Source organism: Candoia aspera, chromosome 7, assembly GCF_035149785.1.
Source record: "Candoia aspera isolate rCanAsp1 chromosome 7, rCanAsp1.hap2, whole genome shotgun sequence".
Lineage (NCBI taxonomy): Eukaryota > Metazoa > Chordata > Lepidosauria > Squamata > Boidae > Candoia > Candoia aspera.
The window spans coordinates 38,206,609-38,220,185 of record NC_086159.1 but is presented as its reverse complement, the minus strand read 5'-3'; the positions used below and the strand labels follow the sequence as shown (position 1 = coordinate 38,220,185).

The 13,577-nt window shown below is 35.6% G+C and overlaps 1 protein-coding gene across 3 annotated transcripts in view; it reads right to left on the bottom strand.

The window, feature by feature from the left end:
• Positions 1–13,577, bottom strand: part of ATP2B1 (ATPase plasma membrane Ca2+ transporting 1) — a 78,963-nt gene that overhangs the window by 12,391 nt on the left and 52,995 nt on the right. For all 3 annotated transcript variants that reach the window (XM_063308943.1, XM_063308941.1, XM_063308942.1), the window contains exons 9-16: positions 13,224–13,379; positions 9,552–9,766; positions 7,567–7,809; positions 5,752–5,993; positions 4,067–4,304; positions 2,875–3,054; positions 2,713–2,800; positions 2,363–2,469 (exon numbers count right to left, since the gene is read on the bottom strand). In XM_063308943.1, the coding sequence (XP_063165013.1) occupies positions 2,363–2,469; positions 2,713–2,800; positions 2,875–3,054; positions 4,067–4,304; positions 5,752–5,993; positions 7,567–7,809; positions 9,552–9,766; positions 13,224–13,379 (1,469 nt within the window). The remainder of the gene's footprint in view (positions 1–2,362; positions 2,470–2,712; positions 2,801–2,874; positions 3,055–4,066; positions 4,305–5,751; positions 5,994–7,566; positions 7,810–9,551; positions 9,767–13,223; positions 13,380–13,577) is intronic.

The following is a 13,577-nucleotide window of genomic DNA, read 5'->3' as shown; positions in this document are numbered from 1 at the left end:
TTCTTCCAATCCATTCATTTGCTGGTATTCAATTCCTTGTGACAGATAAGCTACCATGGAAGTAGTTTCATGTTGCAATTAAACAATTCTTGAAACTCTGGATTAGAGCCAATGATTTTGTTCCTTCAACTTTTAATACACTTTAAAAATCTCGAATAGTCGAAAAGCTATCCATTAGCTAGATAATATTGTCTTAGAACATGAAATTTAAACAAACTCAAAAACAAACCCACTTTTTTTTAAAGTAGAAACTATTGTATCAATACTTATGCAAAAAGATCAACTGCAGCGGAAGCTTCTATGAAAAATCTTATTGATGGATACTGACATAGTAAACTGAATTCAGTGGAGCTTAGCTAAATATACTTATGTACGTAACTGCAATACTACAATATCCTTACAGTTTTTGAAAATATTGAATCTATTTCCATTGGGAAAGGAGTAAAAAAGGTGCCATTATATCTATTATAGCTATTATATCTATTTGATAGCAGTAATGAGAATTACACAAAGATTTATTTCCTTCATCAATATTTTCCATATTTCTTGTTTAATTGAAAAAATAAAAACGGCCATTATGACAAGCACCTTTGACTTCTAATTCCAGATAACCTTCAAACCAGTAGATGGCACAGGAGAACAGCCTATGACCATTCAATTTACATTAATTAAATTCTGCATAGTCTAGGACAAGGAAGCAGTATACAGTATGTTTTGGACTCAAGGTGTGGTTCCTTAAAACTTTGACAAACAATTAAATTATTTTATAGTGCCAAATCATTGCATCTATGTAATCTGAGAAACAGCCAGTATTTAACTGTTCAGAATAGGACCTCGTTACTGATATCATATGATACAAGTTTCTTATTTTACCCAGAGGACTCACTTAAATGGAAATGTATTAAATAACTTAAAATTCTGCCTGACAGTGATATGGGAAACATCTACATCTTAAACGCTCACAGGTATAACTAGATTATCTGGTTTCTACTCCTTAGAAAAACATAATGTGGATATACAAATGAATTTGGGGCTGTTTCTCTTGGGTTTGATGGACCAACAGTTTGAGAAGCAGCATGGGACTCTGTTCTTATACATGATAACAGCAGCAAGACTTACATATGCTCAAAGATGGAAGGGTACACAAATTCCCGCAATGGAAGAATGGATGGTTAAACTAATGGAATTGGCACAAATGGCTAAATTGACAGCATTGATAAGAGAAAATACCATGACTAGATTTGTTTCTACTTGGAAACCACTTTTGGACTATTTGCTTGTATCTGAAAAAAACTAAGTTCTGATTTTGGGTTTTGATAATTAAATGGTTTGATTTTAGAGAAATAATGTTACTAAACGTTTAATAGTAAGAGATTAACTTTTAATATGCTTTTATATCTATGTTAAAGAAGGTCGGAAGTCACTTGTCTTTTATGTTTTTCTATCTATTTTTAGGTTGTTTTAGTTTTCCTTGTTTCTTTTTAGTTTTGTATTCTATCTGTTCTACATTCTATATTTTTATTTTAATTATACTTTGAAAAAATTAATAAGGTTTCAATAATAAAAGAAAAACATGTTACAAATTCCACAGTATTAAAAAAAGTGTTGAGAATCACATGAGCTTCAGTATATTGTTAAATAATATAACTGACACCAAATTCTACACAAATAAAATACATTTATCTTAGATGCATTGTCACAATTTTACTGCAAAAAGCAAAGCAAAACAGAACACTGTTCTCAGAATTATTTGCTCAGTGAATTTAAAGTTAACACCCAACACATTAAAATCTTACGCCAAACTTTAAAATGGTTATCCTTGTCAAAGCATATCCAGTTTTAAGTTTTCTTTAAAATCATCATGTGATTCCTTCCCCATTTTAGTACCATTCTTAGAAATATTCCAAGAATTGCACCTATCTTAACAGTTAATATCTTATCAGAATACATCTATAACTTAAGGTGTTTGTACATTCTTCACATTAACGTATATGGTTTCAGATTTATTTGCAAGAAAAACTGAAGACCTTTTAGCCAGAGAAAACTGCATTACTATCTCGCTGAACAATCACAGTTTAGTTCTGGAACTCAAATGCAGTCCTGTTTAAGTTTACATACAAGGATTGCAATTTTATATATGAACATCAGATTTGGACCTGATCTTTAATTGTGCAATTATCTCATGGTAATCTAAGCAGAAGACAAAAAGTACAGGAAGCTACAATCAGTTCTCCTTTGCCCACTGCTGTGTGTGAGCTAATTTTATTCACAGTCTTCAGTATCATATCACCATAACCCAGACTGACATTTCACTTTATAAAAGCACTTAATAGTAACAGTTATGATTCTAGCAACTTCTTACCATAGCAAAGCCAACATCTGCTTTTTTCAATGCTGGGCCATCATTGGTACCATCACCAGTCACTGCTACGACCTGCCTTTGTTCCGAAACTGTGCTATCTATTATTCCTAAAAACAACAACCAGAATTTGTTGTAAGAAAACAAATTTATAAATTTGAAAATTATACATTTCAGTTAATTTATTCATTCATTTACTGAAATTGAGTAAATTTCAGCCTAAATCCAATATTTACGCTGCATCATAAGGTACAGTTGCCTATTTCTCAAGAACTGTTTCCAGCCGCTGAACAACTGATGGACCAAAAAGATGTTTGTATTTGTAAAGCCTGTTAAAAAATGTATTTATTTACCTTTCACCAGCGTGTGTTTGTCAGTGGGGGAAGATCTTGCAAGTACCCGAAGTTTTGGCCAAATTTTATCTATTCGCTCCTGTTCTATCTGTAAAGATAACTTAGATTAGTTTCATGACTTAAGTTTTCAAAAGTCAAAAAAAGAATATTAACCATACCCACCTCTCCTTTTTCATTACGTATTCGTCTATTGAATTCCTTGCCTTCTAGGCATAAGAAATCTTCACCAGGATGCAAAATACCACATTTTAAAGCAATAGCACGAGCAGTGTTAATATTATCACCAGTAACCATACGGACAGTTATACCAGCGCGCTGGCATTTCTTAATTGCATCTGGTACCTAAGGAGAGGGAAAAGCTATTTATGTAATTATTTCTCAAGAATGATTAATTTTTCTGAAAAAAATAGATTCAAACTGCATTTGGCTAAAATAGTAAGGCTTAACAGTTCCATGAATTTGTCAGTAACTATGTTATTGGGACACAGTACTGATACAATAAATGTTATGTATATTTGATTGATCATGTGCCATCAAATCGTTTTTGACTCCTAGTGACCACATAGACTTTCTCCATGATGATCCATCCATAACTTGTTCTTTCAAGTCCTAAAGATATACATTACATAGAAATATGTGACTATAGTGTCCCTATGGTCATAGTTAGGCAATTGGTATCCTCCCAATGTTTGGGAATTAAACTCCCATCAACCCCTGAACCCAATGACAAGTATCTGGGAACTGCAACTTAAAACATTAGAAGGGCACTAAGTTGTCTAAGCATGCTGCTATAACTGAGACAGTCAACTCATTGAATATATTCATCAGCATACGATTTTATGCTTACTAGCAGCTGACTTACTAAGAGGTTCAGGCAAAATGAGAGACTAGAACAAGTTATTGTTTAATTGATGTACAAAGAATTTACTGTAATCCTGAGACAAAACTGAGTTCTTAGGGAGTATATTTGAAAAGTAAAACTATATCAGTCACATCATATAGCACAAAAGGCATTATTACATCTGCATTTTGGAGAAACAGCTTCAGAATTGTTCAGATGAGTACGAACATATTTCTGTGACATTTAAGAAATTTTAGATTAAATACATATGCCTATTATAGTGAATATTATTTCAATCACTAATCTTTAATAAAGAACAACGGCAGTTTGCTTAGTTTTTCCTAAAGAAGTGTGGGAGCTCATCTGCCTTCCACAAGATCATGACGTGTGTCGCTTCACTAAAAACAGCACTAAGGATAGCTATTACTCATTTGCAGAAAGGCCTTGAAGACAAAAGCTTAAATCAATGGCTATTAAATCCTCAAATCACCACTTAAGGATGTTTTGCCCTACCTCAGGTCTCACAGGATCTTCAATGCCTACAACAGCAATGCATGTAAGACCAGTGACAATATCATTTTCATTATCCCATTCTGGTTCAGGTTCTCCAGCTGGGAAGTCTCTGAATGCTAGACATATAGTTCTGAGTCCCTCTGATGCCATAGGTTCTATAACAGTTTTTACAATATCATCACGGTCTCTTGGTCTGAATACTTTTGGTTCACCATTAGCGCTTAGTATCTTGAAACACCTACAAACAAAATATAATCCATTTCAAGTTCTGAATGCCAATGAAAACTCTTCTAGTTCAAAGAACTCACTCTCAATGCCTAATAAGTTTTTCAAATACTTTCAGTTTAAGGATATTTCATACAACTCCACTGAACAATATGGAAAAAAAATTATACCACGGTTCAGTGATAAAGAGAAATTGGGAGAATGTTAGGGAAAATAATGAAAAGGATAATGTGCAATTTGTTGAAAATAATTGTGAATTCATAATGTATTATTGTAAGATAATATGGCTTGGGAGAAGCAAATGCAACTCAGAAGAAACCTAAGTAGAAATATTTTGATGTACAGTCTAACAGATTAAAAATATTAGAGTTAGGCCATACAGTAAGTAAGAGCCAGTTTAGTATAGTGGTTAAAGGCATCAGGCTAGAAAGTGGGAGACCATAAGTTCTAGTCTTGCCTTAGGCACAAAGCCAGCTGGGTGACCTTGGGCAAGTTTCTCTCTCAGCCCTAGGAAGGAGGCAATGGCAAACCATTTCCAAAATGTTGCCAAGAAAATTGCAGGGACTAATCCAGGCAGTCGCCAGGAGTCAAAATTGACTAGAAGGCACTCCTCCCACCCTCCTCCCCAAAAAGTCTTAAGTATAAAAGAACCAGTTCCAACAAGAAACTGCACTCCTTTCACTATTTGTCATTTTTTTTAATTAATGAAAGAATAATAAGCCTTCACAACTATAGCTAACTACAGGATTCCATAAATAAGACACAACAGTAAGGAAGCAGTTAAAGAACTGAACTGGCAAAAGCTTCCCAGCAAATGCCATTATCTTCAGCAGTAAATTCAATGAATAATAAGATTCATAGTACTAGCTAAAATTAAAAGATTATGGGACCATAGCTGCACAACCTCCCAACTCTCCTTTTATCCAATCCATTCATACTCAACTGTACAATCATCAATCCAGTTTTGCATTTAAAAATCACGAAGGAGAATATATTTGGCTTGGTTATAGTCATTCAAATAAAAAAATGTGAACAAATGAAAAATAGCCAAGGAAGACTTAACTGTTTCTAAAATTAAGGAGCTGTGTTAAAAATATAGATTATAAATTAATCTAGCACTGTATCTTGTCAAACAAAAGCTTTCAATTGCTAACACAGATTAAAAACAGCCTTAAATTAACTATGAAGGCAGCTTGTTCAACTTTATCAGCAAAGCAAATATTCTAAATAGAATATGTTATACTGCCAATTCCAGTACCTTATGAGAAGTTTTTAAAATTAGTCCGCTTTAAGCGCTACAGAGAAGTAACAAATACTGTGTTTAACTGCAAGGGAATACCATTTCAAGTATTTAATCAAATTTCTATACATTAGAGTTATTTAAATGCCAGGGAATACTATTTCAAGAATCTAATCAATCTTCTATACGACAGAGTTCCCAAATACAAAAGCTAACTTGCTTTTTAAGTACTATCTCTGAAGCACCCTTGCTGAAGATCCGGAAACTGCCATCAGAGTTCTTTAACACGGTGCTCATAGATTTTCTAACAGAGTTGAAGGTGTAGACTTTATAGAGTGCCTCTTCTGGTATTTCATTTCTAACATCCTGGTAATCTCGTTTCAAATCCAGAAGTAATCCCAGCAAGGCACATTCAGTTTTATTACCAACATGGCGAGGAAGGCCACCTTCCTTTTCAGGAGGCTGAAAGATAAAGCAATCTTTTTGACAAGGAAATTGTTTGAGTTAAAATATACCACAATAACTTAGGATTTAATCTTTTGGAAACCATTTGTAAATTATGAATTCTATGCTTAAATTACATGTCTTACATGTAGCTTCAACAAAAGCACATTTCTCAAGAAGCACACTATGGAAACTAAAATGAAGAACATTTTGTAGAATATTAAAAGCCCAGTGGGATTACTTATAATTGCCATTTGTCTTCAAGTGCAACTTTAAGAATTATTCACAATTGGGGAGTCAGATAAATTAATTTAGAAAAGTGTTTGACATTTTTGTGCATGTGCAATATCAAATGTATATTTTAATCTCAGATAAGGAATTGATAAAGACAACTTCTCAATAAGCTGTACTCCCTCCCCACCAAATATGTGCAGTATTATTTCAGGGTTTTACGTTCCAGTTTTCCACATGAGAAGTCTTTTTAATTATATCAAACTAAATAATTGTTACAAGCTATTGCAATCTAAAAACATAACCATACATTGCCACAAATGTTGATTTGCAGTTGTGGAGGCTTGCATAAAATGATACATAGCAAGTAAGATTCAAATTACTGATCATGCCGATAACTTCTCAAAAAATTGCTTTTGCTGCATATCTGGGAATTGCAAAAATAGGGTGGGGGCTGCTGCAGAGAATTTGGCAGCTGCCAAACATGGATTGTATTTGGTGGTGGGTCTTTTAAGGCCCTTCTCCCTCTCTATACATAGTCTCCAATCTCTAGTAATGTATCTCTATGACAGGGGTTTCCAAACTTTTTTAACATCCTAGAACACCTTAATGTCAGCTGAAGAATTTCTGTAGAACATTTCTGAGAGCAGCACTGAGGTGGAATCAGATGGCTGACTATGTTCAAATGTCTTTGTTTTCTCCTTAGTCCCTTGCAGAAGATTAGGGGAAAATAAACTTTCTGTAAGGGACTAAGCCTTAGTACATGTTTTGTTTTCTTGTTTTATCTCCACAGAACCCATTTAAGTAGTCGCAGGCCTCAAGGGTTTTGCAGAACCCAGTTTGGGGGGAAAAAAACACTCTAAGAATATGTTATATACATTTGTTTGCATCTTCAATAGATGGTTCAATGGTTTATCAATCCATAAATTAAGTCAAGTATCAGTTTGAGTGACAATTAATGCTACATTATCCAGAATCAAGTTTTATTATGCTTTATAAATTTAAAATTAGTTAAACTTTAAAGAGCAAATGCAAATATAGCATTTTACATTTAAATGTTAATTTTCAACAGTATCATTAAAACCCAGAGAACTCAACTACTAGCATTAGTTTCAAGAAAGGTCTCTGCATTAGTTTAGTAAAGTTCTGTTAATGTACAAATATTGTAACAGGTCATACATATTTAAAAAGAGTTTTACTAGATTTATTTACTTTTAACAAATTAAATCTAAGTAGTTTCACACATACTGATTTTGATGTTAAATATATATTTAGGTTTTCTTGAAAACAACAAAATATTAATTGCTTAGCTTGGACTGAAACATACTCAGTGTTAAAGCTTGTTTCAACATACACTTACCAAGATTTTGGAAGTATAAGCAGAATTAACAGAGATTCCTGTTACAAGATATGATAAGGTTTTATCAGGAATAGCTTGCACCTCTGGTATTTTTTTATAGTGCTTTTCACTGATATATGCTTGGACCACTGTCATTCTGTTCATTGTCAGTGTTCCTGTTTTATCTGAGCAAATGGCTGTTGCATTTCCCATTGTTTCACAAGCATCCAGATGTCTGACCAAGTTGTTATCTTTCATCATTTTCTGTTTCAAAAAAGGACAAAATCAAGTCTGAACAGCATTAAGAGATTCTTAGAAAGTATTTGTTACTATCTTTCCCAAGCTGAGGTTCCTATATGAACACAAATATAATGGCTTTCCAGTAGATCCCAGACAAAGATAATATCAAGAAGAATACATATTTGGAATGTTTGGAAAGAATCTGGCAGGCCTTCAACCTTTTAGCCTTCCAGAAGGCCATCAAGACCTATGCCCAGTGCTTCCTGACCCAGGCACTGGGGCAGAGTGATGTGAACCTATGGATGGTTATTGGGGCATCCCAGGAGATGGTTGAGGCATCAGGGTTTTTTTAGTTTTTGTTTTTATGGTTTGTAGTTTTATTATTGTTGTGAGCCTCCCAGAGTTGTGCTCTAAGATGGGCAGCCATACAAATCTTTTAAATAAATAAAATTTATATTCAAGATGGTAAAAGTGCTAGCCACTAGACCAGATAAATTAAATAGACTGTTTTTGCTTGCTGCACTCTTTCATTTGCCACCTCCATCATGGGGCTCCCATCTGTTCATGTAATGCCCTGTGTTCTGGTATTTGGCTGTACCCTTTGGCTTTGATAGCTCTTTCTGTAATTGTTCTTATCACTCCTTTGTCTTGTCATTTTTTCTTTTGCTCTTTCTTAAGGAGATTTTCACCAGCTGCCACCAAGGCATATTATTGCTGAACCTCTCCATCAAGTTCTGAACAGGCACATAAGGCTCTGAAGTGGACTCACATGCACCAGGGGTTAAGCAAGGCAAAAAGCCATGTGACGGAGGAAGCTCTCAGTCATTTTTGCACATTTTCTTTGAAGTGTAGTGTACTGTACTGTTCCATCTGTAGTTGTGTTCCCTCAGAAAGAGCTGCTTCTCCATCTGGGAGTTCTCCTATACTTGTGGCTCCTGTACAGCAGCAGATGGAAAGTGTTTGCTCAATTTTGGCTGATGTGTCAGCTGTGACCATTTTTGCAGCAGAGGGTGCTACTAATGGTTATTTATGCTGTTGTCACTTGGACTACTGGAATCCAGTCTACATGTGGCTGCCCTGGAGACCACTACAGCTGAAGTAAAATGCAGTTGCCTGGCCTGCCTGCTAACAGTGGAGAACTACCTTTACTGGAGGAGCTTCATTGTCTACCACTTCCAAGGAGCTTGCTATTACACATAAAACCCTACACAGCTTGGGTTCTGGATACCTTTGACACCAGTTACTCCATGTAGAATCTACCCAATACATACTACCAGGGAGGGCATTCTGAAAGACTTTCTGAGATAGTCTACCCAATGAAATATCCTTATTGTTGTTCCCTCCACCCTATTAAGATGGCTCCATCCCTGTTAATATTCAGGAAGGCAGTTAATATGCTGCTGTTCTGCAGAGTTTTCAGGGAATGCATTTTATTACTCTTTCCAGATATAAACATATTATTTAGCAACTTTTTATGAGAACCTTTGTGGTGGTGTTTTTTTCTCAGTTATTAAACACTGATACGTTGATTTGGTAACGATTGATTACTATTTTGTTTTGCTTGTTGTACTGCACAAGTTGTAAGCCATTTGGAGTCTTTGATTGAAGTGGCATATACAATTTGAAAATAAGTGAATTAAGCCATTAAATAACCACTTCAAACAAACAAACATCACTGAAGTGTAGTTTCCTTAGGTAAAAAAATCCCACACTTAATTATTACAGATTAAAATATTATGTATCAAATCACAATTTTTTGCTCATACCTTTACAGAGTAAGCCAGTGAGATAGTTACTGCAAGTGGAAGACCCTCTGGAACAGCCACAACCAGAACAGTTACACCAATGATGAAAAATTTCACAAAATACTGTATATATATTGGTGTACATTTTCCAAGCCAAGGACGTTTCTGGACCCAGAAGGTATCAATTACAAAATATAATACAAGAATGATGACTGTGACTGCAGACATCAGCAACCCTTTCATGAAGAAAAGAGACCTAGTTAATTCTTTGTCATATAAATAGAATTCTTAAATAGCATTCACAGACCTAGCCACCAGTTTCATAGAGTTGAAAGGTACCTTAAGGTACCATCTAGAGTAAATCCTCAGTTCAAAATTCAGTAAAGTATCTCTGAGAGATTACCATTTAGCCTCTGTTTAAAGACTCAGTGAAGAACTCACCTTTTCATGTGGCAGCCTGTTCCACTGGCTGATAACTTGTACAGTCAGGAAATTTCTCCTGACATTTAGCCTGCACCAATTTGTTTGTAGTTTTAACCCATCAATTCTGGTTCTGGCTTCGTGAACAACAGAAAATAAGTCTATTCCCTCTTCTATGTGACAATCATTTGAAGACTGCTGTCATATGTCCCTTCAGTCATCTCTTCTGTAGTCTAAACATACCCAGATCCTTTAATAATTCCTCACAGGTTTCACCACTGGCAGCCCTCTCTGAATTTCCTTCAATTTGTCATTGGCATTTTTGAACTATGGTGCCAGAACTGGATATACGTAGTATTCCAAGTGGTGTCTGACTAGGGCAAAGTAAAGCGGACCAATTACTGCCTGTGATTAGGACTTTATGCTCCTGTTAATTGAACCCCAAGATAACATTTTCCCTTTCAACAGCTATATCACAACTGCTGGTTCATTTTTAACTTGTGATCAAGAAGGATACCCAAACCTTTTTCACATGCACTATTGCCAAGCCAACTCTTATCCATCCTCTATTTGTGCCTTGGTAATGTAAAAATAGTGAAGAGATTAAAATAATCTCTTTGAAGTCTAGAATGATGTGGACAGTAGCAAATGTGGTTTCAGAGTGCCAAAACTATATTTTAATGCAAAAAGATCTTAATCACATACACTGCGTACACAATTATTAGGCAAGTTGTATTTTTGAGGATGAATTGCATTATTGAACAACTACAGTGCTCTCGGTCAATCCAAAACGTTAATAAACCTCAAACCTGAATATTTAAGAAAGTAAAAGTGAGGTTTTGGCTTTCTTAGGAGCATATCTATGTGTGCACAATTATTGGGCAACTATTAGTGTGCAGAATTATTATGCAACTAAATGAAAAATGAAAATTCCCCCATCTCACTTGTTTATTTTCATCTGTTAAAGTGAGAATAATAAACAAACAACTCAAAATTTACTAATAAATATTTCTGACATTTCAAACAAAAAAATCAGTGACCAATATAGCCACCCTTCTTTGCAATAACAGTCATAAGCCTGTTGGACTCTGTCAGTTTCTTGATCTGTTGATGATCAACTTTTTGTGCAGCAGCAACCACAGACTCCCAGACACTGTTCAGAGAGGTGTACTGTTTTCCTTCACCGTAAATCTCCTGTTTAAGAAGGGCCCACAAGTTCTCAGAAGGGTTTAGGACAGGTGAGGAAGGGGGCCATGTCATTTTCTTTCCTCTTTGAGGCCTTTACTGGCTAGCCACACAGTGGAGTACTTGAATGCATGCGATGGAGCATTGTCCTGCATAAACATCATGTTCTTCTTGAAAGATGCAGACTTTTTCCTACTGCTTGAAGAAAGTGTCTTCTAAAAACTGGCAGTAGGTTTGGGAGCTGATTTTGAGTCCATCTTCAACCCGAAAAGGTCCAACTAGCTTATCTTTAATAATGCTAGCCCATACCAGTACCCCACCTCCACCTTGCTGGCGTCTGAGTCGAAGTGGAGCTCTGTGCCCGTTACTGATCCAGCCACGGGCCCATCCATCTGGTCCGTCAAGAGTCACTCTCATCTCATCAGTCCATAAAAACTTTGAAAAATCTGTCTTCAGGTATTTCTTGGCCCAGTCTTGCCATTTCAACTTATGTGTCTTGTTCAGTGGTGGTCGAGTTTCAGCCCTCCTTACCTTGGCCATGTATCTGAGCACTGAACACCTTGTATTTCTGGGCACTCCAGGTAGGTTGCAGTTCTGGAATATGACAGCACTGGAGGATAATGGGTTCCTGGTAGCTTCATGTTTGATCCTTCTTAAGTCTTTGGCAGTTAATTTGCGTCTTTTTTTCTCAACACATTTCTTGCAACCCTGTTGACTATTTGCAACAAAGCATTTGATGGTTCTGTGGTCACGCCCCAATATCTTAGCAATTTCACGAGTGCTGCATCCCTCTGAAAGACTTTACAATTTTTGACTTTTCAGAGTCAGTCAAATCTCTTTTTTGGCCCATTTTGCCTGAGGAAAAGAAGCTGCCTAATAATTATGCACACCTTGATATAGGGTGTTGATCTCCTTAAGCCACACCCTCCCTCATTACACAAATACACATCACCTGATATGCTTATATCCAATAAGCATCCAGGTTTATACAGCTTGGAGGTGGAAAATATGCATAAAAATGATATGGTCAAAATACTCACTTGCCTAATAATTGTGCACACAGTGTATACACTGATGAGGTCTGAACTGCCAATGACTGACCCAGAAACATGTTTTGGAGTTTTAGGGCTTACCTCAATGAGAATGTCAACATACTATGTAGCAGTTAAAAAAAAGGCAAATTCTGTGTTCATTAGGAAAAAAGACTGAATATAAAACTTTTCATTATATTGCATTTATTCAAATCTAATTGTGGGCACTACATCCAAAATATATATTGTAAAGCTGAGACTAAAGGAGAAAAGGCAAGTAACATGATGAGAGGATTAGAGTAATTCCCATGGGTTACAGCATTTGAGATTGTTTTATTTAGAGAAAAGGACAATAAGGCAGAAAGTACACAGCACATCATTAATATTACAGATTTACTGCCACCAAAGGTACTGATAGGCAGCACTATTAATGGCTTTAGACTACTGTTTAGAAAATCATGGAGTGTAAACATTTTCAATGGCTACTAATCATACTACCTCTAGAATAAACAAAGGTAACAAGCTTTTGAATAGCAGCTGCTTTGGAACAACATACTTCCCGTGGGCATATATTTGGCTACAGAAAGAAACAGGATAAATTTTAAAAAGTCTTTTGATTGATTCAACATGCCTCTTAAATGTTCTATGATACCATAAAACAATTCTTACTGAAAATTAGCAGAGTGGCTATTATGGTAACCCATGAGGAGTACCAACGGTGAAGCAAACTCTATACATACATAATAATCAGAATAATTAAGACAACACTCAAATAGTGTGATGAAAGCAAAGAAATGGTAGAAGCCCGACTTCCAGGGTTTAGCTTGTGGAAAGAGGCAAGATTTAAATCAAGCCTAAACAAAGATGTTAACATCGGTTGATGTCTAACTTCAGCAACACCAGCCCAAATTAAAATATCAGTCAACAAACACTAAATACCATTAGTTTGACAAGCCCTAGGAATCTAGTCTAACTAGTCTGTTATATTCTCTGTATCACGATAATGCCAATCCATGGTTTTATTCTGTGTAGAACTGTAACAGTAGAAGAGTCATACCTGCTTTGCCAATCTGAACTGCTAGCTTTGTGAGTTTTCCCTGAAGAACTGATTTCTCTTTCTTAGGCATATTATTTCTCTTTTTGTCATCTCCATCTATACCATCTTCACTCTTCAAAGGTTGCATTTCCATGGCTGCACCATCCTGAGCTTTTGCTAAATCCATAAAAACACAACTGAATTAACATTTATTATGGCCTAAAACCAGATCATAAATTTCAAAACAACCAAATACAATCTGAGAATACAGCAAAAATTCATTAGCTGAATAAATAATCTAGTTCTGTTGTTAGCTTCAGATATAGCAGAGTCTTATGGCTTGGGCACAGAATTGAACAAACACATAGGTGATTT